The sequence below is a fragment of the Hemitrygon akajei genome, chromosome 17 (genome assembly GCF_048418815.1).
Source record: "Hemitrygon akajei chromosome 17, sHemAka1.3, whole genome shotgun sequence".
Taxonomy (NCBI): Eukaryota; Metazoa; Chordata; class Chondrichthyes; order Myliobatiformes; family Dasyatidae; genus Hemitrygon; species Hemitrygon akajei.
In genome coordinates this window covers 49383211-49407066 of record NC_133140.1, presented here as the reverse complement: position 1 = coordinate 49407066, position 23856 = coordinate 49383211, and the positions used below count along the sequence as shown (strand labels likewise).

Below are 23856 nucleotides of genomic sequence, written 5' to 3'. Positions count from 1 at the left end.
AGTTTGGGACGTCAGGGACGTCAGTGTTTGGCGAGTTAACGCAAGAAGGTGCATCGACACGCCAAGGCTCCTTTGGCTCCTTTCGCGGCCTCTGAGCATCGTTTCAACCACGTGAACATGGATTTGATTGCTCCCATCTTATGGAGGACCACACGTTGGCCAGGGGCAGTGCTGCTGTTGTCCATTTCAGCTGCGGAGGTGGCGCATGCGTTTGTTGGCTCATGGATCACTCAGTTCAGTGTCGGTCAGATATCTCTTTAGACCAAGGAATGCAGTTTACATCCTAGCTTTGGTGTCCATTTGCCCGTGATCTGGGGAACAGATTACACTAGACCACGGCTTATCACCCTCGGACCAATGGTCTGAGAGAGTGGTTCCACCATTCAATGAAAGCTGCTCTCCGTGCATTCCTCAGTAATGGTTGTTGGGTGAACAGACTGCTGTGGGTCATGTTGGGCCTGAGGATGGCCCCTAAAGCGGACCTTCAGTTCTCTTCTGTGGAGCTCAATTTCAGGCAACCCCTGAGGCTGCTATGAGTGTTCTCACAATATCCACGGTCTCGTAGTCCGCTTCACAGCAGCGGTTGGCTTTTATGAGCAGCGCCAAAACTTTTTGCTCCACTGCCCAAGACGCAGCATGGCCTGTTGCCGGGTCTGCGAGAGACAAATTATGTGTTTGAGCCCCGTGATGGACATCAGGATCCCCTGCAGCCACCTTGTGATGGCCCGCTCCATGCATTGGAAGTAGAGGATAAGTTTTTTTACACTGGACTTTGGAGTTATCCCGGACAGTGTTTCTGTGGATTGTCTCAAGCCTTCCCATTTGGACCTGGACTCTCCAGTGTTACTGGCACAACCCCAGCAGAGGGGCTGGCCTCCCACTTCCAGACCTTCTGACATTGACTGTTCTTCCTCTCAGGCACCTACCCGTGTTTTGCTCATTAGAATTTGTCTGCTACGGTGAATTCTGGGGGTGGGGGAGGCACGGTATAAAATATGACGTTGCCATTTGTTTGCTGGGATAATAAAGTGTGTGTTAGAAGTAATCACACACGTGTTGATTTTTGTTGAGGCTCCTACAGTGTTTTATATTTGTAATTAAATTGGATCATTTTGTAGAGATCTGTTTCACTCTTACACGAAAATGTCTTTTTCTGTTGATCAAAAAGGCCAATTTAAATCCACTGTGATTTAATGTTGTAAAACAATAAAAAGTGAAAATTTCAAAGGGTGGGTGAATATTTTTTTATAGGTACTGTTTGTAGTTTTTCTATATTATCATGCATTGCATTGTACTGCTGCGGCTAAGTTAACAAATTTCACGACCTATGCTTGTGCTGCTAAGCCTGGTTCTGATTCTGATTTTGTCAAGTTTCTATTCAAGCATATCCAACATAGATATGCTTGAACCTTGAAGAGCATTATGCCCTTGAACCCTGTTTTAATATAGTCATGAGTGATCTGCACCTCAATCCAAACTGTCTTTGATTATGAGACCACGAGACATAGGAGCCAAATTAGTACATACAGCCTGTTAAGTCTGTTCCGCCATGCCATCATGGCTGATCCCAGATCTCACTCAACCCCATGCACCTGCCTTTTCACTATATCCTTTGATTCCCCTAACCGATCAGGAAACAACCAACTTCTGCCTTAAATATACGCATGTACTTTGCCTCTACCGCAGTCTGTGACAGAGCATTCCACAGATTTACTCATCTCTGGCTAAAAAAAATTCCTCCTTACCTTTGTTCCAAAGGATTGCCCCTCAATTTTTGAGGCTATGCCTTCTAGTTCTGAATACCCCCACCATAGGGTGGATGTGGAGGGGACGGTTCCTATCTAGTCCTTTCACCATTCAGTAGATTTAATGAGATCACCCCTCTCCCCCACATCTTCAAAATTCCAGTGAGTACGGGCGCAAAGCTACCAATCACTCCTTCATTCCCAGAATCATCCTGGTGATCTTCCTCTGGACTCTCTCCAATGACAACATATCCTTTCCGAGATATGGGGCCCAAAACTATTGACAGTACTTCAGGTGCAGCTAGCTAGTGTCTTATAACAGCTCAGCTTAATCTCCTTGCTTTTATATTCTATTCCCCTTGAATTAAATACCAACATTGCATTTACCACCTTTATCACAGACTCAACCTGTAAATTGACCTTCTGGGAGTCTTACACGAGGACTCCAAAGTCCCTCTGCACCTCTGATGTTTGAACCTTCTCTCCATTTAAATAATAGTCTGGACTATATTACTCATTTTATCAAAATGCATTATCATACATTTCCCAATACTGTGTTCCATCAGCCACTTTTTTGCACATTCTTCCAATTTGTGTAAGTCCTGCTACAATCTCATTGCTTCCTCAGCACTACGTACCCCTCCATCTATCTTCGTATCATATGCAAACTGTGCCACAAAGCCATCAGTTCTATTATCTAAATCACTGACAATGTGAAAAGCAGCAGTCCCAATACTGACCACTAGTCATTGGCAGCCAACCACTGGCTGCCCCCTGCCTGTCAGCCATTCTGCAATCCATGCCAGTAACTTTCCTGTAAAACCATAGGATTCTATCTTGTTAAGCAGCCTCATGTGTGGCACCTTATCAAACGCCTTCTGAAAATCCAAGTAATTGACATCCACTGCCTCTCCTTTGTCCACCCTGCCTGTAACTTGGTCGAGGAATTCTGACAGATTTGTCAGGCAAGGTTACCCTTTACCGAAAGTCAACGTCAGGATGATTATCATTTGTCTCCAAGTACCCTGAAACCTCCTCATTTATAATAGACTCCAACACTTTCCCAGCCACTGAGGTCAGGCTAACTGGCCTATAATTTCTGTTCTTTTGCCTTCCTCCCTCTTAAAGAGTTGAGTGACAGTTGCAATCTTCCAGTCCTCTGGGACCATACCAGAATCAAGTAATTCTTGAGAGATCATGACCAATGCATCAATTATCTCTTCAACAACCTCTCTCAGGACTGTGGAATGTAGTCCATCTGGCCCATGTGACTTATCTACCTTAAGACCTTTGAATGGCACACATTCCTGCTATCTGCCACTCACAGGCCTCTGGCATACTGCTAGTGTGTTCCAAAGTGAAGACTGCTGCAAAGTACCCATTAAGATCATCTACTGTTTCTTTGTCCCCCCATTAGTACTTCACCAGCATCATTTTCCAGTGGTTTGATATCAACTCTCACCTCCCAGTTATATAACTGGAAAAATCTTTTGGTATACTGCTTTATATTATTGGCTAGTCTGTCCTCGTATTTCATCTTTTCCCTTGTAGAATTTTTTTTAGTTGCCTTTTGTTGGATTTTAAAAGCTTCCCATTCATCCAACTTCCCACTCACTTTTGCTCCTTGTATGCCCTTACCTTGGCTTTTATGTAGTCCTTAACTTCCCTTGTCAGCCACAGTTGTCTAGCCCTGCCATTTGAGAACTACTTCCTCTGTGAGACATATCTGTCCTGTGCCTTGTGAACTATTCCCAGAAACTTCAGCCATCTCTGATCTGCCATCATCCCCACCAGTATCCTCCTCCAATCCATCTGGACAAGCTCCTCTCTCATGCCTCTGTAATTCCCCTTATTCCATTGTGATACTGATACATGTGATTTGTGCTTCTCCCTCTCAAATTGCAGTATGCATTCAATCATTTTATGATCACTGCCTCCTAAGGGTTCCTTTACGTTAAGCTTCCTAATGAGATTTGGATTATTACACAAAGCCTAAAGTTGGGCTTTCCCCAAGTAGCCTCAAGCACAAGGTGCTCTAAAAAGCCCTCATAGGCATTCAAAAAATTCCCTCTCTTGCGATCCAACACCAACCTGATCTTCCCAATCCCCTTGCATATTGAAGTTCTGCATTACAATTGTGACATTACCCTTATTACATGCCTTTTCCAGCTCCCTTTGCAATCTCAGCCCCATATTTTGGCTACTATTTGGAGTCCTATATATGATTCCCATAATGGTTCTTTTACCCTTGCAGTTTCTTAACACCACCCACAAAGATTTGACATTCTCTGACCTATGTTACCTCTTTCTGAAGATGTAATTCTATCTCTTACCAACAGAACTACACCACCGCTTATGCCTTCCTGCTTGTCCTTTCGATACAAATTATATCCTTTGATGTTAAACTCCCATCTATGACCTTCTTTCAGCCCGCAGCGTCATACTGAAGAACGTTTAATTTCACCACAAGTTCATCCAGCTTATTCCGAATGCTATGTGCATTGAAATACATCACCTTCTGTCCTGTATTCTTTGCCCTTTTGAATTTTGCCTTTCTGGTACAATTTAACTCTTTGCTCTGTCTGCATTTGTACCCAATCATTGGCTTGTCCTTCCTTATAATTATTTTACACCCATCATCTACTTGTAAACCTGCTGGCTCACCCTCAGCTCGATCATCCTGGTTCCCATCTCCAAAATTCTCAGCTGAAAAGCAGATGTGCCCCAGAATTCTCATCTGTAAAACAAAGATTCCAATCTTTAAAATTTCAGTCAAATCCACATCCACAGTATTTAAGAAGTCAGAGCATACCAGAATTTGACTAATATCTTGTGATCAATGTTTCCTGTTTTCATCCCCAAATGACATACTTTATCTTTTAGATTGTTTAATCTAGTTTCAGCTCCTGTCGTCAAAGACAAATGCTTCTCCATATCTGTCCTCTAAATCCCTGAATCTTTTTTAATGGCTCAATGAAATCAACCTTCGGTGGTCTAAAGTAAGGAATTACAAGATAGTAATTTAACATTTTCAACTAATTACCTGCTGAAATATTAGAGGAGAAAGATATAAATAAAATAGCATTATCAAAGCTACTATGCATAACAGAAGGGCAATGCACTGGATTTGGAGGTTAAAGCCTAGAAGCTTGACACATTGGATGAAGTAAAGGCTTCAACTTTGAAACTCATAACATAGATTGTAAGTTTTTTTTTTACCTGATTTATGAGAGCAGGCACAAAAAATTACTGATTTAATTTTATTTCCCTCTTAAGTAAAATGTATGGCTTGGAAAACAGTTTACTGAGGATGAGGATGTAATCTTTGTATCATCAGAGATCTGGTGGCTTCTGTGGAAGGAGAAACTGAAATAACATCTTCGGTTAATGACCTTTCTACAGAACTATAATGTTGCCTTTGTGTCTGTGGCATTTTCTGTTTTAATTTCACACTTGAGGTATCTGCAAGGTTTTTTGCTTTTATGTTTGTCTGTGTTACACAGAGGAGCAAGTCACCTGATTATATAATGTTTTAACTTGTTAACAGAAATTTTCTTCAACCAGAAGCAGCCTTGAACCATTCATGTTGCCAAAAACTGACTCATTTGCCCATCTTGTGAGAATAAGCTTTTCATTCCATAATGCTCAGGATTACAATTCAATTGTTCTTCAGTGATTAACACCATCAGAATTAAGAAACATTACCTCTGATTTTAAAATACACTTCCAGGTTTGATATTTTTCTCCCTATTAATCTCCTTTCTGTAATTTGGTCTCTTAAGGTAAACAGGGCTTCTCTAATTTCAAAAACAAATTCTTGAAAGGTAATGAGGTAATCTTATTATGTATATCATGTTTCCAGTGTGTGGTTCAGAAAGATTTGTGTAGCTTCAGGTATTGTTGGTGTGCTTTTAATAACTTGAATAAAGCCAAGATTAATGAGTAGTGTTTTCATTCAATTTCCAATCAGTGGACACTTATTGTATTAGACTATCTGACTTTAGTGAGTACTTTAAAGAGGCTTTGTAATTTCATTTTAATATGCATTTCTGACATTTTATCGCATTAAATCTAAATGAAAATCTAAATTAATGCAGATGGTATGAATCCGAAACAAAATGGTAGAACCATACCTCTATATTTATTCCTTCACCACCTCCCCCACACACACTACCTGTCATCAAACTTTGTTGTTAGTAATGCAGTTATTATCTACTGCTGCTGTCATTCTCAGTTTTTCAAATATGTAATCTCACCACTTTAAGTTGATGCATAATTGCCTTTCACCCTTGCTCTGTCAATTTTTCAATGGTCCTTCTCTATATACCCCCCTTGCCCTACTCCATTTCTCACCTTGTCTCTCCTTCCACTCTAGGCACATACTATTGTTCCATTTATACCTGCAGAATTCCTTTATGTAAGCAGGAATTTTAAAGCACTTTGAAATCATTGTTAGGCTTAATTCGATTGAGTTAGAAGCCACGAGATACTTGCATCCATCTGATTCAGAAGGAAAAGTACCATTAATCTCTTTATTTTTTCCCCCTTCTTTCTCCTTCTTCCTTATGCCAAGCCATAAACAACTGTAGGAATAAGTAGTTTCTGTTACTCTGCAGCCTAAACCTTCTCTTCGGCTTCCTCCCATTCTCCAGTTCAAAGTGAATTTATTATCAAAGTACATACAATTACCATATACAACGGGGAGATTCATTTTCTTGTAGGCATGCTCAGTAAATCCAAGAAACCTAATAGGATCAGTGAAAGACTGCGCCTAACGTGCAAAAGACAATGAATATGCAAATACAAAAGAGAAAAAAAAGCAATAAATATCGAGAACATGAGATGAGAAGCCCTTGAAAGTGAGCCCATAGATTTGTGGGAACAGTTCAGAGATGGGGGCAAGTAAAGTTATTCCTACTTGTTCAAGACACTAATGGTTGAGGAAACAAAGAATTCAGAGTAGCATGGGAAAGGAATATCATAGATCCACTAATGTCTCAGCTCTTGTATTCATTTGGGTTACACCCTTTCAAAGAACTGATGTTGCACATCAACCACTATGATTACAAAATGTTCATTACCCAAGTTCTTTGATTTGCATTTGTTATTGACCATAATGTGAGTATTGTGTGTCTTAACTGTTTGGTGCTCTGGTCCAAATTAACTCTCCCACTTTCTCTCATTTTTGTAAATTCAAATGTGTTTTGTGCTGTCATAAGTAGTACTGGTAGTCTGAAGCTCTTCAAACCATCTACATGGTGTGTCTCATCATCATGGCCAAATATTCCTACACTCCAGAAGTATTCTAGGCTATCACTCTCAATTGCTTAGTCTTTTCTAATATTTCCCCATTCTCATGCCTTCAAACTAGAATGCTGCAATTTTTAATATTAATGATTTATTACATTTATCTTACTATTGGGCCTGCCTTAATGATATTCCTTGGCTCTTCATCCATTTAAATACTTCTGCGTATTCAACCTTCCTTTCCTATATATATTCTTTAAGTAACTTTATGGAATAATTTACTAAACTAGTATAAATTCTATACTTAAGTACCTAATACTTAAATAATTTCAGAAACTTTCATCTAGTTTCTTCCTGTGAAGCACACTAGAATAAATGATAATGCTGTTGTTTTTTTTCTGCTGAACATCTGCATTTTTTAGCACAGATAAATATGCCTTTTTTTAGGAGCCACTCTTAGCTAGTTCATTTTCGAATTCAACCAAGCGATATGTTTCTCCTCACCGTTCCTCCTAACTACAGTCATTTCCTAGGTATTGCATGATTTCAATCTTTTAAGCAGTTTGTTAAGAGATTAACTATCAATCTGTGCCTTGCTTGAGCGATATATAGTTGCCTGTCACGCAATCTGCTTCTTTGTCACATAACACAATCTCCCTACCTATAACCTTAACATAACCTCTTGCAAATTACACATGCTGCATTGCTCAATCCGTAGGTTCCTGTATAGTTCCCTTGGCTTAAGGTTTTTTTTTTGGCAAAACTTGTAACTTTTCTAGTTTTAATATGTGGAGTTTTTTAAGTTAATTATCTTCTTCCTTGTTCCTTTTTTTGTGTAAATGCTTGTAAGTTCAGCCTCCTTTTCTAAACTCTCTGCTGCCTAGTCTACTATGATCTCTGTTAAAGCTTTTGGAGAGTGCTTTAACAATAATAGGCACAGTGAGACAAAATTTTAATACAAATATCACACAAACTGCTGGACAAACTCAGCAGGCCAGGCAGCATCTATGGAAAAAAAGTATAGTTGATGTTTCAGGCCAAAACCCTTCATCAGGACGGGAAAAAAATGATGAGGAGGTGGAGTTAGAAGGTGGGGAGAAGGAAGGAAGAAACACAAGGTGAAAGGTGAAACCAGGAGGGTGAAGTAAAGATCTGGGAAGTTGATTGGTGAAGGAGATACAGGGCTGGAGAAGAGGGAATTTAATAGGAGAGGACAGAAGACCATGGAAGTAAGAAAAGTGGGAGGGGAACCAAAGGGAGGTGATGGGCAGATGTGCAGGAAAGGTGAGAGCGGGAAAGGGAATGGAGAATGGTGAGGTTGGGGGGGGGGGCATTACCAGAAGTTAGAGAAATCGATGGTCATGCCATCAGGTTGGAGGCTACTGAGACGGAATACAAGGTGTTGTTCCTCCAACCTGAGTGTAGCCTCATCGTGACAGTAGCAGCCATGGACTGGCATGTCAGAATGGGAAGTGGAATCAAAATGGGTGGCCACTGGGAGATCCTGCTTTTTCTGATGGATAGAGTATAGGTACTCAGTGAAGCTGTTTCCCAATCTACATTGGGTCTCGCTGATATACAAGAGGGCACACCAGGAGCACCGGTTACAATAGGTGACCCCAACAGACTGTCAGGTGAAGTGTCACCTCACCTAGAAGGACTGTTTGTGGCCCTAAATGGTAGTGAGGGAGGAGATTTGGGGGTAGGTGTAGCACTCATTCCACTTGAAAGTGTAAGCGCCAGGAGAGTGATCAGTGGGGAAGGACGAATGGATAATGGAGTCGCATAGGGAGCTTTTTCTGCCAGAAAAAGCGGGGATCTCCCAGCGGCCACCCATCTTAATTCCAGTTCCCATTCCCATTCCAACTTGTCAGTCCATGGCCTCGTTGACTGTCACAATGAGGCTCATTCAGGTTGGAGGAGCAACACCTTATGTTCTGTCTGGGTAGCCTCCAATTGCCCCACCCCTTTTCACCATTCCTCATTCCCTTTACCCTCTCTCACCTTATCTCCTTACCTGCTCATCACCTCCCTCTAGTTCTCCTCCCCCTTTCCTTACTTCCATGACCTTCTGTCCTCTCCTATCAGATTGCCACTGGGAGATCCCACTTTTTCTGGCGGAAATAGCCCCCTACGTGACTCCCTTGTCCACTTGTCACTCCCTACTGATCTCTCTCCTGGCACTTATCCTTGCAAGCAGAACAAGTGCGATTGTGTGAGGGGATCCGTATAGGATTGGGAACTTGAGGCTTTGGCAGGGAGGCACAGGTAAGTAGCGAGTAAGGCTTTTGTAGTGGTTGAATAAAAGGTCACTAAGTTACAGCTACAGTCAGCCCTGCTTATCTGCGAGTTCTGCATGCGCGAATTCAACCAACTGCAAATCGAGAAAACCCGGAAGTGCTCTTCCAACACGTTGTTCGATCCTTCGATGGAACGAAGCTTCCGTGTCACCCGAGGGATAACAACATGCCTACAACCACTGCAAGATTTGTTTGATGATGCAAAGAAAAAGAGACAGCTTCCTATAACAATGTTTCTAACTAAAGCACCTGCAATTCTGAAGTCTCAATGTTCAACGCTTGAAGATCCTCAGCCCTCAACCTCCACAGTTCCTGACTTTAGTTTTATTGAGCCTCCTCCAAAGCGTCCTTATTCCTTAAACAAGACAGTGTAACAACTACTGTACAGGTATTACAAGTTTTACTCGTTGTTTGGTCATTGTTCACCTCGCGTCTCGTTCGTTTGCTGCTTGTGTTGTGAGCGAGAGGAACATGTACAGTTTTTTTTTGTTATTATTCCCTAAACATTACAGTATAACAACTATTTACATAGCACTTGCATTGTATTAGGTATGATAAGTAATCTAGAGATGATTTAAAGTGTACGGGAGGATGTGCGTAGGTTATTTGCAAATACTACGCCATTTTATATAAAGGACTTGAGCATCCGCGTTTTTTGGTATCTTCGGGGTGTCCTGGAACCAATCCCTCACGGATAAGGAGGGCCAACTGTAATTAAATAAGGGATGATGCAGGATCAGGTGACATCCTGTAGCTGCATGATGTGGGAGCTGGTGGACCCCATTGTGGTTCCTGGTGACCATATCTGTAGCAAGGGTTGGCTGTTCAAGGAACTTGGGCTCAAAGTTGATGACCTGGAATCTGAGCTTCAAACACTGTTGCAGATCAGAGAGGGGGAGAGTTACCTGGATTGTCTATTTCAGAATATAGTTACACCCATTAGACTAACTGCCTCAAATTCGGTCTGTGGTCAGGGACAAGAGGGTGTGACTATGAGGAGGCAGGTAGTGGGATCCAAGAGACAGTGCTGGAGGAGCCTCAGCCCTTGAGCCTGGCCGACAAGTCTGAGATTTTTGCTCCCTGTTTGGATGACAGTGGGGGTTATAGGAAGGATGAGCAACTTAACTGTGGCACCGTAATTCAGGGAGCCTTTCAAGAGGGGGTAAAGAAGAGAAATGTAGTGGTGATTGGTGATAGTATAGTCGGGGAATAGACAGTGTTCTCTGTCGTGAGAATAGAGCATTCCAAAGGCTGTGTTGCCTGCCTGGTACCCAGGTTTGGGACATCTTATGTGACCTGCAGAGGAATTTGCAGTGAGAGGGGAAAGATCCAGTTGTCATGGTCCATGTAAATAGAATGAGGAAATTTGAGCAGCTAGGGACTAAATTAAAAAGCAGAACCAAAAAGGTAGGAATCTCTGGATTACTACCTGAACCACGTGCAAATTGGCATAGGGTCAAGAAGATTAGAGAGTTAAATGCATGGCTCAAGGATTGGAGTGGGAGAAGTGGGTTTGAATTCATGAGAAATTGGCACCAATATTGGGGAAGGAGGGAGCTGTGCCAATGGGATGGGCTCCATCTGAACCATGATGGGACCTGGATCCTAGCGAATCACATAACTAGGGCTTTAAACTAAATGGTAGGGGGTTGGGTTCAACAGATTGGAGAAGTATGGATAAAGTAAAAAAGAAAAGTGTGGATGAGGATAAAGAAAAACAAAACAAAAGATAAAAAAGAAAAGTAAGGGTGAAGTAAAGAAAAATCAAGTGCACAGGTGTAAAATAGTGGTCACCAACCTTTTTAAGCCCAAGATCCCCTACCTCGGTCTCAGTGAAAGGCGAGATCAACCCCAAAGCAATTAGTTACACGCATGCGCACTGGGGCAGTAAAGACCGGAAGTAAAACCCCGCAACCCAGAAGTAGAAATAATGCATAAACACCATGGGTACCCACCGTTTTTTGCACTGGGTGGCCGGTTTAATATTGACAATATTCTTGCGGACCGGCCGACAGGTGGCGGGGGGTGGGAGGGGTGGGTGTTAAACACACAGGAATACAGTGAAACTCGAAGCAGGTTCCTTATGTCCAGTCTATTCCACAATTTAGTTTTTGCGGCTCTTGGCACTTAGCTGCTGTCCCGCGCTGCTCACGTTTTTTTCCACTTAAAAAAACTCAGCAGGTTCGTCTTTAAGTACAGGGTGCTTGGACTCATACTGAAGCAGTTTTGAGGGCTTCATTGCCTCATTAGGCAGCCTCCCGGCCTGAACTCCAGCCTCTGCCCGCCAGACACCCTGGCCAAGTGCGGCTGGTCGTGGGTGGGGTGAGAGGACAAGGTCAGGGCCAGAGGTCCCCGTACCGGGGCCGCGGCGGTCGCAGTCCAAAGAGAACGACCGAGCAAGCGAGGAGAGCAACAGGCCCACACCTGCCCCCCTCTTAGGATCTATCGGCCAACAAAAGTTTGTTTCAGTAGATCGCAGCGAGGCAGCTGCTCAGATGCTTATGAAACCTTGAGCCCGAATTAGATCGTCTGCAAATATTTTAGCACCGGGTTCCCCATGAACATTCGGTGTGCTAAACAGGTTCAGAGGCGGCACCCATCTGTCTGCGCTCCAGGCCAGTAGTGTCGGCACTTCCCGCCGGCTGCGCTCCGGGCCAGTAGCATCGGCACTTCCCGCCAGCCGATCTCCGGGCCAGTAGCATCGGCGGTTCTCGCCAGCCGCGGTCCGGGCCAATAGCATCGGCACTTCCTGCCGTCCACGCTCCGGGCCAGTAGCGTTGGCGGTTCCCGCCGGCTGCGCTCCAGGCCAGTAGCATCGGCATTTCTCGCCGACCGCGCGAGGCGAACACTGGCGCGAAGGTATCACTTCGTTTAGGCGACTGATGACCTCACGTGGGTTCAAGTTCAACAGCGAGCGTGACAGGGAGTGAGGAAAGGTGCAGCTGACTAATATTGTTACCTCGCGGCCCGGTGATTGGGGACCACTGAAATACACTGTGTAGTACAGGGGAGCTATGTGCATGCGCACTGGGCAGAAAGAACGGAACTAAAACCCCGCAACCCAGAAACAATCTCTCAACAGTATTTGTGTATTTTTTTGGGGGATCTACTGGGAAAGTCTCAAAGATAGACCAGTCGATCGCAATCGACGGGTTGGCGACCACTAAGATTACAAGATTTTAAAAGCTCAATGAGTGTAAGGGCACTTTATTTGAATGCCCTGGGTTTTCGAAACAATGTCAGTGAACTTGTGGCTCAAATCAGTACAAAGAGGTATGATTTAATGTCCATTTCAAAGATGTGGTTACAGGGTGGAGATTAATGGGATTTAAATATCCAAGGATATCAGGTAATATAGAAGGATAGGCAGGAAGGTGTAAGGGAGGTGGGGTAGCGTTCTTAATTAAACTTGAGATCAGGGCAATAGTGAGAGACGATATAAGATCCAAGGAGCAGAATGTTGAATCCATCTGGGTAGAGATTAGGAATAGTAAAGGAGAAAAAAAATCACTGGTGGCAGTTGTCTATCGCCCACCAAATAGATAGATAGATAGATAGATACTTTATTCATCCCCATGGGGAAATTCAACTTTTTTCCAATGTCCCATACACTTGTTGTAGCAAAACTAATTACATACAATACTTAACTCAGTAAAAAATATGAGATACATCTAAATCACTATCTCAAAAAGCATTAATAATAGCTTTTAAAAAGTTCTTAAGTCCTGGCGGTTGAATTGTAAAGCCTAATGGCATTGGGGAGTATTGACCTCTTCATCCTGTCTGAGGAGCATTGCATCGATAGTAACCTGTCGCTGAAACTGCTTCTCTGTCTCTGGATGGTGCTATGTAGAGGATGTTCAGAGTTATCCATAATTGACCGTAGCCTACTCAGCGCCCTTCGCTCAGCTACCGATGTAAAACTCTCCAGTACTTTGCCCACGACAGAGCCCGCCTTCCTTACCAGCTTATTAAGACGTGAGGCGTCCCTCTTCTTAATGCTTCCTCCCCAACACGCCACCACAAAGAAGAGGGCGCTCTCCACAACTGACCTATAGAACATCTTCAGCATCTCACTACAGACATTGAATGACGCCAACCTTCTTAGGAAGTACAGTCGACTCTGTGCCTTCCTGCACAAGGCATCTGTGTTGGCAGTCCAGTCTAGCTTCTCGTCTAACTGTACTCCCAGATACTTGTAGGTCTTAACCTGCTCCACACATTCTCCATTAATGATCACTGGCTCCATATGAGGCCTAGATCTCCTAAAGTCCACCACCATCTCCTTGGTCTTGGTGATATTGAGACGCAGGTAGTTTGAGTTGCACCATATCACAAAGTCCTGTATCAGTTTCCTATACTCCTCCTCCTGTCCATTCCTGACACACCCCACTATGGCCGTGTCATCAGCGAACTTCTGCACATGAATAATGACATTACAATGGCACAGGCAATAAACAGAGGAATATCTGAGGCATGTCAGAATGGAACAGCAGTTATCGTGGGGGAACCTTAATTTCCACATAGATTGGGTGAATCAAGCTGGTCAAGGCAGTCTTGAGGAGGACTTCATAGAATGCTTTCTTGAATGATGGCTTTCTTGAACAACATGCTACTGAATCTACAAGGGAACATGCTATCTTAGATCTGGTCCTGTTCAATGAGACAGGTAAAATTAGTGATCTTGTAGTTAGAGATCTTCTTGCAAAGACAGCATGATTGAGTTTCTCATATAAATGGAGAGTGCAATAGTTCGATCTAAAACCAGTGTATAATGTCTAAACAAGGGAGACTACAATGGGCTGAGGGAGGAGTTGGACTGGGAACACAGGCTATATGGTGAGAGACAGTGGAAGACTTTCAAACAGATTTTTCACGATGCTCAACAAAAGTATATTCCAGTTAAAACCAAGGACAATAAGTGTGGGGAGAGCCAGCGTTGGATAACTAAGGAAATAAGAGAAGACATCAAACTAAAAATTTGTGCATATAAAGTTGCCAAGAGTAGTGGGAAACTGGAAGATTGGGAAAACTTTAAAAAGCAACAAAGTACCATTAAGCGAACATTAGCTAGATTATGAAGATAAACTAGCACAAAATATAAAAATAGATAGTTTTTATAATTATACAAAGCAGAAAAGGGTGGCTAAAGTGAATGTAGGTCCCTTGGAGACGTGAAGGGGGAATTGATATTGGGTAATGAGGAAATGGCCGAGACTTTGAATGACTATTTTGTGTCGGTCTTCACGGTGGGGGACACATTTAACATGCCAAAGAGAGATGTTATGGATGCAGTGGGAGGTGAGGACCTTGATATAATAGCTATCACTAAAAATACAGGGCTATGGGTAATCCTAGGTAATTTCTAAAATAATTACATGTTCGGCACAGCATTGTGGACCAAAGGACCTGTATTGTGCTGTAGTTTTTCTGTGTTTCTAAAGAGGTAGTGCTGAGCAAATATGTGGGCCTAAAGATAGACAAGTCCCCTGGTTCTGATATATTGCATCCCAGGGTACTGAAAGAAATGGCAGAAGTTATAATAGAGGCTTTGGTGATAATTTACCAAAATTCTCTGGACTCTGAACAGGTCCTGGCTTATTGGAAGACGGCAAATGTCATGCCACGGTTCAAAAATAGTTGTAGGTGAAAGGCAGGTAACTATAGGCCAGTTAGTTTAACATCTGTAGTTGGGAAAATGCTTGAAGCTATCATTAAAGAAGAAATAGTGAGGCACCTGGAAAGAAATGGATCCATCAGGCAGACACAACATGGATTCTGCAAAGGCAGGTACTGTTTAATAAACTTACTGGAGTTCTTTGAGGATATAACAAGCGCAGTGGATTGTGAGGAACAGATGTATGTTATTTACTTGGATTTCCAGAAGGTGTTTGATAAGGTGCCACATAAAAGACTTATCCATAAAATAAGGATGCACAGAGATGCATAAAATAAGATGTATTAGCATGCATAGTGAATTGGTTAACCAATGGAAAGCAGAGAGTTGGGATACATGGGTGTTACTCTGGTTGGCAATCAGTGGTGAGCAGTGTGCCACAGGGGTCGGTGCTGGGCCCACAACTGTTCACGATATACATTAACATGCTGAAAGAGGGGGCCGAATCTAAGTTTGTTGATGATACTAAACTGAGGGGAAAAGCAAATTGTGCAGATGATAGGGAGAGTCTGCAGAGAGAAATAGATAGGTTAAGTGAGTGGGCATGGGTCTGGCAGATGGAGTACAATGATGGTAAATGCTAGGTCATCCACTTTGGAAGGAAACATGAAAGAGCAAATTATTATTTAAATGGCTAAAAAAAATTGCAGCATGCTGCTGTGCAGAGGGACTTGGGAGTGCTTGTACATGAATCACAAAAGGTTGGTTTGTAGATGCAGCAGGCTATCAAGAAAGCAAATGGAATGTTGGGCTTCATTGCTTGAGGGATTGAATTTAACAGCAGGGAGGTGATGCTGCAACTGTATAGTGTACTGGTAAGGCCTCATCCAGAGTACTGTGTATACTTCTGGTCTCCTTGCTTGAGGAGGAATATACTGACTTTGGAGGCAATGCAGAGGAGGTTTACCAGCTTGATTCCAGAGTTGAGGGGGTTAGACTATGAGAGGAGATTAAGTTGCCTGGGACTGTCCTCATTGGAATTCAGAAGAATGAGAGATCATCTTATATCATATCATATTATTACTGAGTTAAGTATTGTATGTAATGAGTTTTTGCTACAACAAGTGTATGGGACATTGGAAAAAAAATGTTGAATTTCCCCATGGGGATGAATAAAGTATCTATCTATCTATCTATCTATCTATCTTATAGAAACATATAAAATTCTGAAAGGGATAGATAAGATAGAGGCAGGGAAGTTGTTTCCACTGGTAGCTGAGATTAGAACTAGGGGACATAGCCTCAAGATTCGGGGAAGTAGATTTAGGATTGAGATGAGGAGGAACTGCTTTTCCCCAGAGAGTGGTGAATCTGTGGAATTCTCTGCCCAATGAAGCAGTGGAGGCTACCTCAATAAATTTATTTCGGATAAGGTTGGATAGATGTTTGCATAGTAAGGGAATTAAGGGTTATGTGGAAAAGGCAGGTAGGTGGAGATGAGTCCATGGCCAGATCAACCATGATCTTATTGAATGGCGGAGCAGGCTCGATGGGCCAGATGGCCTATTCCGGCTCCTATTTCTTATTATCAGATTCCTCCATCTCCAGCCCTGCCCTCCCCACCTTCCCGGTTTCACCTTTCACCTTATGTTTCTCCTTCCTCTCCCCCTACCTTCTAACTCTGACTCCTCATCTTTTTTTCTCCAGTCCTGCCGAAGGGTTTTGGCCCAAAATATCGACTATACTTTTTTCCACAGATGCTGCCTGGCCTGCTGAGTTCCTCCAGCATTTTGTGTGTGTTGCTTGGATTTCCAGCATCTGCAGATTTTCTCTTATTTGTGACTGAAAACAAATATCTCATTTTTCTAGAAGATTTAATAAAATTAACCACTGAGGATCCAGTTACATTTTAGAATTCACATAGTATTTCAATAAATGTTATCTTGTGCAAAGTTATTCACTGCTGTTTTTGTTTTTTAATTCTTTGCCACAGTTTAAATCTTATGAAGTTGCTAATCTTTTAAAGAATGTTTTTTGTAATGGACAAACAAAAGTGTGTCAAATGAGGAAAATAAATTCCTTGTAGAGTAATGTAACATGGAAACAGTCCCTTAGGTCCAACTCATCCATATTGACCAAGGTGTCTGCCTACCTAAGTACAGGCAGTCCCCGGGTTATGAACAAGTTCCGTTCCTAAGTCCGTCTTTAAGTCGGATTTGTACGCAAGTTGGAACAGGTACATCCGATATTATTTAGCATCAGTTAGTCAAACGCTTATCTTAGTATATAGTATATATTTTACCTTTCTATTCATATAAAACGCTTACGAAACATATATTTTAATAATTAAACCACTGCATTGCTTAGTAATAATTGTAGCTTTCATTAGGGCAGGGCCTTTCACATGCTCCATTATTCTCACTTTATCCTTTAAAATTGTTCTGATCCTTGACCGAATGTAACCTAACGCTCTTCCAATGACTGGCGTTTCACCTCTTTCCGATCGCTTTATTACTTCCACTTCGTTTTCAATCGTGATCGTTTTCTGTCAACAGAACAGAAAACTGCTGATTCAGCAGCAGCCACGGGTCCTCTGCTCCCCAGGTTCCTAAGTCCACCCACACTGAGACACGTTAAATGGGACAAGTGGGGGCGGTGCTGACTCAAAAGGGCGGGGGGGTCAGGGTGAATCTTGCTAAGAAATATTTAAGCCAAATACAAAGTTACACACTCAACACAGTGTTAACGGCAATGACTTAATGGTGGACAGCGTCATGATCCGACTTAAAATGGTGGACGGCGTTCTCTTCCCTCCGTTCATAAGGATGAGTTGTTCGTAAGTCGGACATTCGTAACTCGGGGACTGCCTGTAGTTCCATTTGCCTGAGTTTGGCTTGTATTCGCTAAACTCTGATTCTCCAAATGTCTCTTAAATGTCATGATTCTGCCTATCTCAACTACTTTCTCTGACGGCTCATTCCATATGTGCTCCACATTCGGCATGAAAAAGCTGCCTCTGAGGTCCTTCTTAAATCTTTCCCCTCTCACCTTAAATCTGTCTTTTAGCTTTAGGTTTCCTTTTCCTGGGGAGAAATAACACCATGTGCATTCACATTTTCTATCCCCTCTTATGATTTTGTACATCTTTATAAGGTCATATCTCAGCCGCCTCTATGCTCCAGGTAACAAAGTGTTAAGCTGTCCAACCACTCCCATCAAGTAGGAATGTTGAATCCTGGTAACATTCTCATATACCTTATTTGCTGCCTTTTTTGAGTTGAATGATGCGCTCCCTATACTAGGGTGACAAAAGCAATACACCATACTGCATGTGTGGCCTCACCAATCTCTTATACAACTGCAAAATAACATCCCAACTCTTGTATTTGATGCCCTGACTAATGAAGGCCAGCATGCTAAACACCTTCACCACCTTCCCTCTGATGTCACTTTCAGTACCTGTACTCCGAGGTCCCTCTGTTCCAAAATACTCCCCAAGGCCCTAACGTTCACAAAACAAGTCCTGCCCTGATCTGACTGCCCAAATGCAACAGCTCACGCTTAATTGGATTGAATGCCTTTTGTCAATCCTCAGTCCATTTACGTAGCTGATCAAGATAATCCTGTATTTTTTGATAACTTTTTTCACTTCCTTTGATGCCACCTATTTAAATATGAACCACGAATATAATAAAAGTGTAAATTCTCATCCAAATCATTTTTGAAGAGACTTGTGTTGCCTTTAAGGCATTTGTTTAGTTTATTATATTTTTGCTTTAGTAATTCGTTTGTAATCGTTTTCTAGTTAAAGTTGTTTAAAGTAAATTCGTTGTCTGTGATATAACACGGCATGCGATGACGTCACACCCGGGTTCTCCGTGTCTTGTGGGAAAATACCGGTTTGGAGAAACGGGAAGGAGGGGGCTTATGTGTGTGCAGGATCAGTGCGAGAAAAGTTTTCTTTCTACGCACTAGAAACATCAGAGAAGCAATGCCGCAAGTTCATAAGATAATCGATATGTTGAATTAAAAATGTTAATGCTGATTCTGTTAAAAGTAATGACGGTTGATAAGTTTATGTTTTTTGTTATTTAAAGAGTTGCGGATAGTTTGTGTTGATGTATTTAAAGCCAGTCGATGGCGTAGGTAGATTCTGACTGTACGTTGCACTTTAATGTAATATAGTTGTTGTAGTTTTACTTTTGCAAGTATTTATGATGTAAATGTGATGTCAAGAAGGAAACAAATACTGTATATATTTTGTATTGTTTTATCAACAGTTTTCACCATACGTTAATGTGGAAGAGTGAACAGTAAACAGTTAATCTTACTGGGACCGCCTCATTGACTGGTTTATGCTTGGTGTTTAGTTCAGAGTTCTTTTACACCTGTGCGAGAACACTACAAGACTATTTTCCATTTGATATTTATATTTCAGCTAACTCCTAATAATATTTATGAACAATGTTAAATGTTTGCCTCATTAGTGGTTCAAAGCCTAGAATACATTTTTTATACTTACTATAGTCCCATAATAGCTGAACCAAGTGAGTTTTACTGGGGTGATATGATTACTTTGTTAAAAATATAATGCATTTTAATAAAAATTGATAAACAATTGACCATTGATCTGTTACAGATTTCAAGTTTCAGGTTTCTGTCCTCTTCAACACACCTCTCAAATACTTGTTATTATTTTTGCTTTTAAATTGATGTCATCCTTCTCATTTACTGACTTCATTCGTAATGACAGTTTTCAGCTCCTCAATTTCTAGTAGATTTCAGCTCGGTTTACTGTTGTGGCATGGGGAGATTGATTTTGTTCTATCCTGAATGACCCACAACTTGATGTATACAGGATATCTTCTCCCTCTTGCTTCCCACGGTAATTTTTTGTTGCATTTAGAGGTGTGTTCCTGTTTTATTCAGATTGATCAAATTTAAATGTGATTTTTTTCCCAATGTGCACATTTGGTTGAGAAATACACTTTAGTAAAACTTAGTTTATATTGGGTATAAACATAATTTCCTGCATCTTGCCTCAAAGATGTCACAATTAGAATATTATTAATTTTGAACTTCTAAATGGAATAGAATTACCTTTATAGCAGCAGTGACATTCAAAGAGGAGCTTCACAGCAATAATTGTTTACATAAAAGGGATATGCTTGAAAATATCAAATTTTAATTATTGGCTGCTTTAGAAACTAGCCAAATTAAACTATCTCTTCTGCCTCTTAAATGCCAACATCCTATCTGCTTCCACCACTACTTGGCAGACTAATCCAAGCACCAATCACTCTGTGCAAAAAACAAAATTTAAAAAAAAAGGCTTGCCTTGCACATCTCCTTTGAACTTTCCCCTCTTAAGGATCAAGGATCAACTTTATTTGCAATATACACTTCATTAGGTACAGGAGTGGAATCCTGCGTGGTCTTTTGCTGCTGTTGCCAGTCCACTTCAAGATTTGATGTGTTGCGCATTCAGAGATGCTCTTCTGCACATCTCTTTTGTAACACAAGGTTATTTGTGGTGCTGTTGCCTTCCTGTCAGCTTGAACCTGTCTGGCCATTCTCATCAGTACTTTATTATTAACAAGGCATTTTCACCCTAGGAACTGCTAATCACTGGATTTTTTTTTAGTTTTCTACACCAATCTCCGTAAACTCTAGAGCCTGTGGTGCTTGAAAATCCCAGGAGATCGGCAGTTTCTGAGATACTCAAACAACCCCATCTGGCACCAACAAACATTCCACTGTCAAAATTGCTTAGATCACATTTCTTCCCAATTCTAATGTCTGGTCCAAATAGCAACTGAACCTCTTGACCAGCTGCCACATGATTGGCTGATTTAATAAGCAGATGTACCTAATAAAATGGCCACTGAGTTTTACATTTGCTTGTATTAAGAATTTGCTGTGGTGTTTTGGTGAAGGTGCAACATGCAAAAATAATAAAAAATTGCAAAAGACAACATTCAACAATTAAAAAGATTTATATTAAAAATAAAGGTAGAGCTTAAAATCTGGATATGGAATAAAAGGTGTTTAAATACATAAATACGAGCATGTGGTGGTTGTAGTTGTCCGTCATATCCAACAATGACAATGAAACATGTGTGGGAGAGTTTTTAAAGTGGAAAATCCATTGCAGTGGGGCAGTTTCACTCTCTTGACCTCAGAAGTCCATGTCCCGTCATCACAACTGAGGCCTTCTTTGATTGTAGTGGGTGACCATGACTATTTCTGTGCCTTGTCATGCTCTTCGCTCTCCACAAAGCATTGCAGAACTGTATTCCTGGCCATTGGATTGCACTGTTGATCTCATCCATCCAATGCAATGGAGCTGACTTCACAAATTAGGACAAGCATGTCCCTATCTCACTGGAGTACGAGGTCCACCAGCTACCCTCACCTAGTTTAGTTTGCTTGTCAATGCAGTGTACTGGGGTGTGGCCACTGATGCATGCAAACAGCTACTTGGAGCCACTACATTATCACTACATTATGGGCAGTGCATTGACAGGAGTAATAGATAGAGGGGAGTTGAGGGGTGCTAACTAGGATGGTTGGTTAGGTTAACTATCTGGGGGAATAAACTTCTAAGATGGCATTTTTCTTCTTTTAATAGCCCTATAGTGCTTTCCAGCAGAAAACTTTTGGAAAAGGCAGTTTGGAGGGTGGGTAGTGTTCGTAATGGCATTTCCTACCTACTGGAGAGTACTAGTATATTAGTCTAGTGGTAACAGAAGGTTAATGTAGGAGTTGAGGTTACCAGGATACCTGATGAATGCTGGATTGGGGGCTAACTCCTGTCAGTGCTGTGCTCCAGTGTTTGCTAGGTGGAAAACAAACTGGATTGCATGCATTCATCTGCAGACTGCTAAAGGCTTGTTATTGTCGCCAACACCCATGGGCTGTTAATTTACAGGACATAATACTCAGAGACTTGGGCTATATATATTTTTGTGTGACTGTATGTTTACTGGTACCTTGTGTGTGTAGTGCTGTGTATGATTATTGATAATGTTTTGCACCTTTGCCCCAGAGGAATACAGTTTCATTTGGCTGTATTCATGTATGGTTGAATAATAATTAAACTTGAATGTTAACGTGACTTGGCACACAGTGATGATTTGTAGATGCTGTGGTCCAGAGGAGTACAGTTAAAACTGGAATTGGTGTGCAGTACCTCTTTCATGCACAGTGGGTTCTGGAGGATGAAAGAGCATGTGTATTTTGCTTATTCTGTGCATGTGTGCAAAGGAAAATGCTTAAAAGATTATGTTTGTCTCTGTTACGAACCCCATAACTGGGTTACTTACCAGCAAAGATAGAGACGTCCGTTGGAGTCTGATGATACTATTTTTAACAGTATTTATTAGTAAAAATACACAAAAATAATATCAATGCAAATATACAGATAATATACGTCGTCAATACTAAACCTAAAAGTGCGGGTATAATAATAATCAATAAGAAATAAGCTCTATCGTTGTCTAGGGGATAATGAATTGTCCGATGGAAATATACAGTTCGCTGCAGTTCACACAGGCTGCCGCCGTTTGTTTGTCGCTGTGCTGCAATTGTTGGAGAGAGAGAGAGAGAGATAGGAGAATGGGAACATTTACCGCTACGGGTTTTTCCAACCTTCCTTTATGATTTTGGTCCGTCGGTGTCTCGTTGGTGTGGCCGTGCAAGTGTGACCTCTCCTTTAACTAAACCGTTCTTCTGTGATGAGCCCGCCAACCCAGGCAAGGGAGGACGCACACGAGCTCTCACCGGCTTTCGCTATAAAACGCTGTCACTGGATTTCTAGCGTTTCTCCTGGTGCGTCTGAGGGGTGTTTCCCCAGACCCTCCTTTTATCCTCACTCACAGGGTCTCAGATGTCAGTCAGGTTGGGATGATGCAATCCCTCAACCAGACCACTCTGGTTGTCCCCTGAGGGGTTTCAATGAATAGTACAGTACTCAATACACAATTCCTTCTCCAAGAGACAATAGCAGTAGTCAGTGGTTCCATTCCGCTTATGTCAGGAGGCATTCCCCTACCTTGTGTATTCTGCGTTGTCTATGGCAACTGCCTTTGCTGTGATCCTGCGTCTCGCTCTGTCATTATTGACATGATGTGTATCTCTCTCATTTCCTGGGTCTCATACCTGAAATACTAGCGATCTTGCGATTCTCAAAAAGGAGGGGGTGACTTTGTACCCTTCAGCCCCTCAGAGTTGCTCCACGTTCGTAACATCTCTAAATGTTAACATTGGGAAAGGAGAGTTTACTCTCCTTTCCCGTAAACTATTCATTTCATTTTTTCATTCAAGTTGTTTGGTTTTAGTGAATTGGCTTAATAATTTTCTTTCTCTTGCCCTTTGTTGCAGACATTATGAGATACAAGCATGTATTTGAGATCTGAGGGTATGGTCTTAAGCAACTTGGATTGACTGCACAGGATTATATTTTTTGGAAAAAAGTATCTACCTCATAAAGAGATACATCTGTAGTGGGTTTTACTGGGGTACTTAAAGATGCTATATAGCTGCAATCTCTTTTACTCATTCTAGTAGCATATTGGCAAACTTTTGGTTGAACCATCTGTTCAATTTATTTCCCTTGGATGATAGTTAAATTAAATTGCTAACATAATCGGTTTCTCTTCAGGAATGTATAACAGTAAATAGCTACACATGACTATAATTACATTCTTCTGTTTTCCTTTCACCCAGGGAGCTCAGAAGCCTTTCACAGAAATAATCAAAGCTAATATAGGTGATGCTCATGCTATGGGGCAGCAGCCAATCACATTTCTGAGACAGGTAGGTGTGGGCATGACATATTCTGCAGTACCTTCTAAAGGGAATTTTAATCTATCTTGTCTTCAAAGAGAAAGTTAATACCAAGTGAGTTTTACAAATGATTGTATTCTTTTGCTTCAGATTCCAGATC

General features: G+C 41.7%; 1 protein-coding gene across 1 annotated transcript in view; it reads left to right on the top strand.

The window, feature by feature from the left end:
- gpt2 (glutamic pyruvate transaminase (alanine aminotransferase) 2) overlaps positions 1-23856 on the top strand; it is a 57583-nt gene that overhangs the window by 7925 nt on the left and 25802 nt on the right. The window contains exon 2 of the mRNA XM_073070081.1: positions 23637-23726. Coding sequence (XP_072926182.1) covers positions 23637-23726 — 90 coding nt within the window. The remainder of the gene's footprint in view (positions 1-23636; positions 23727-23856) is intronic.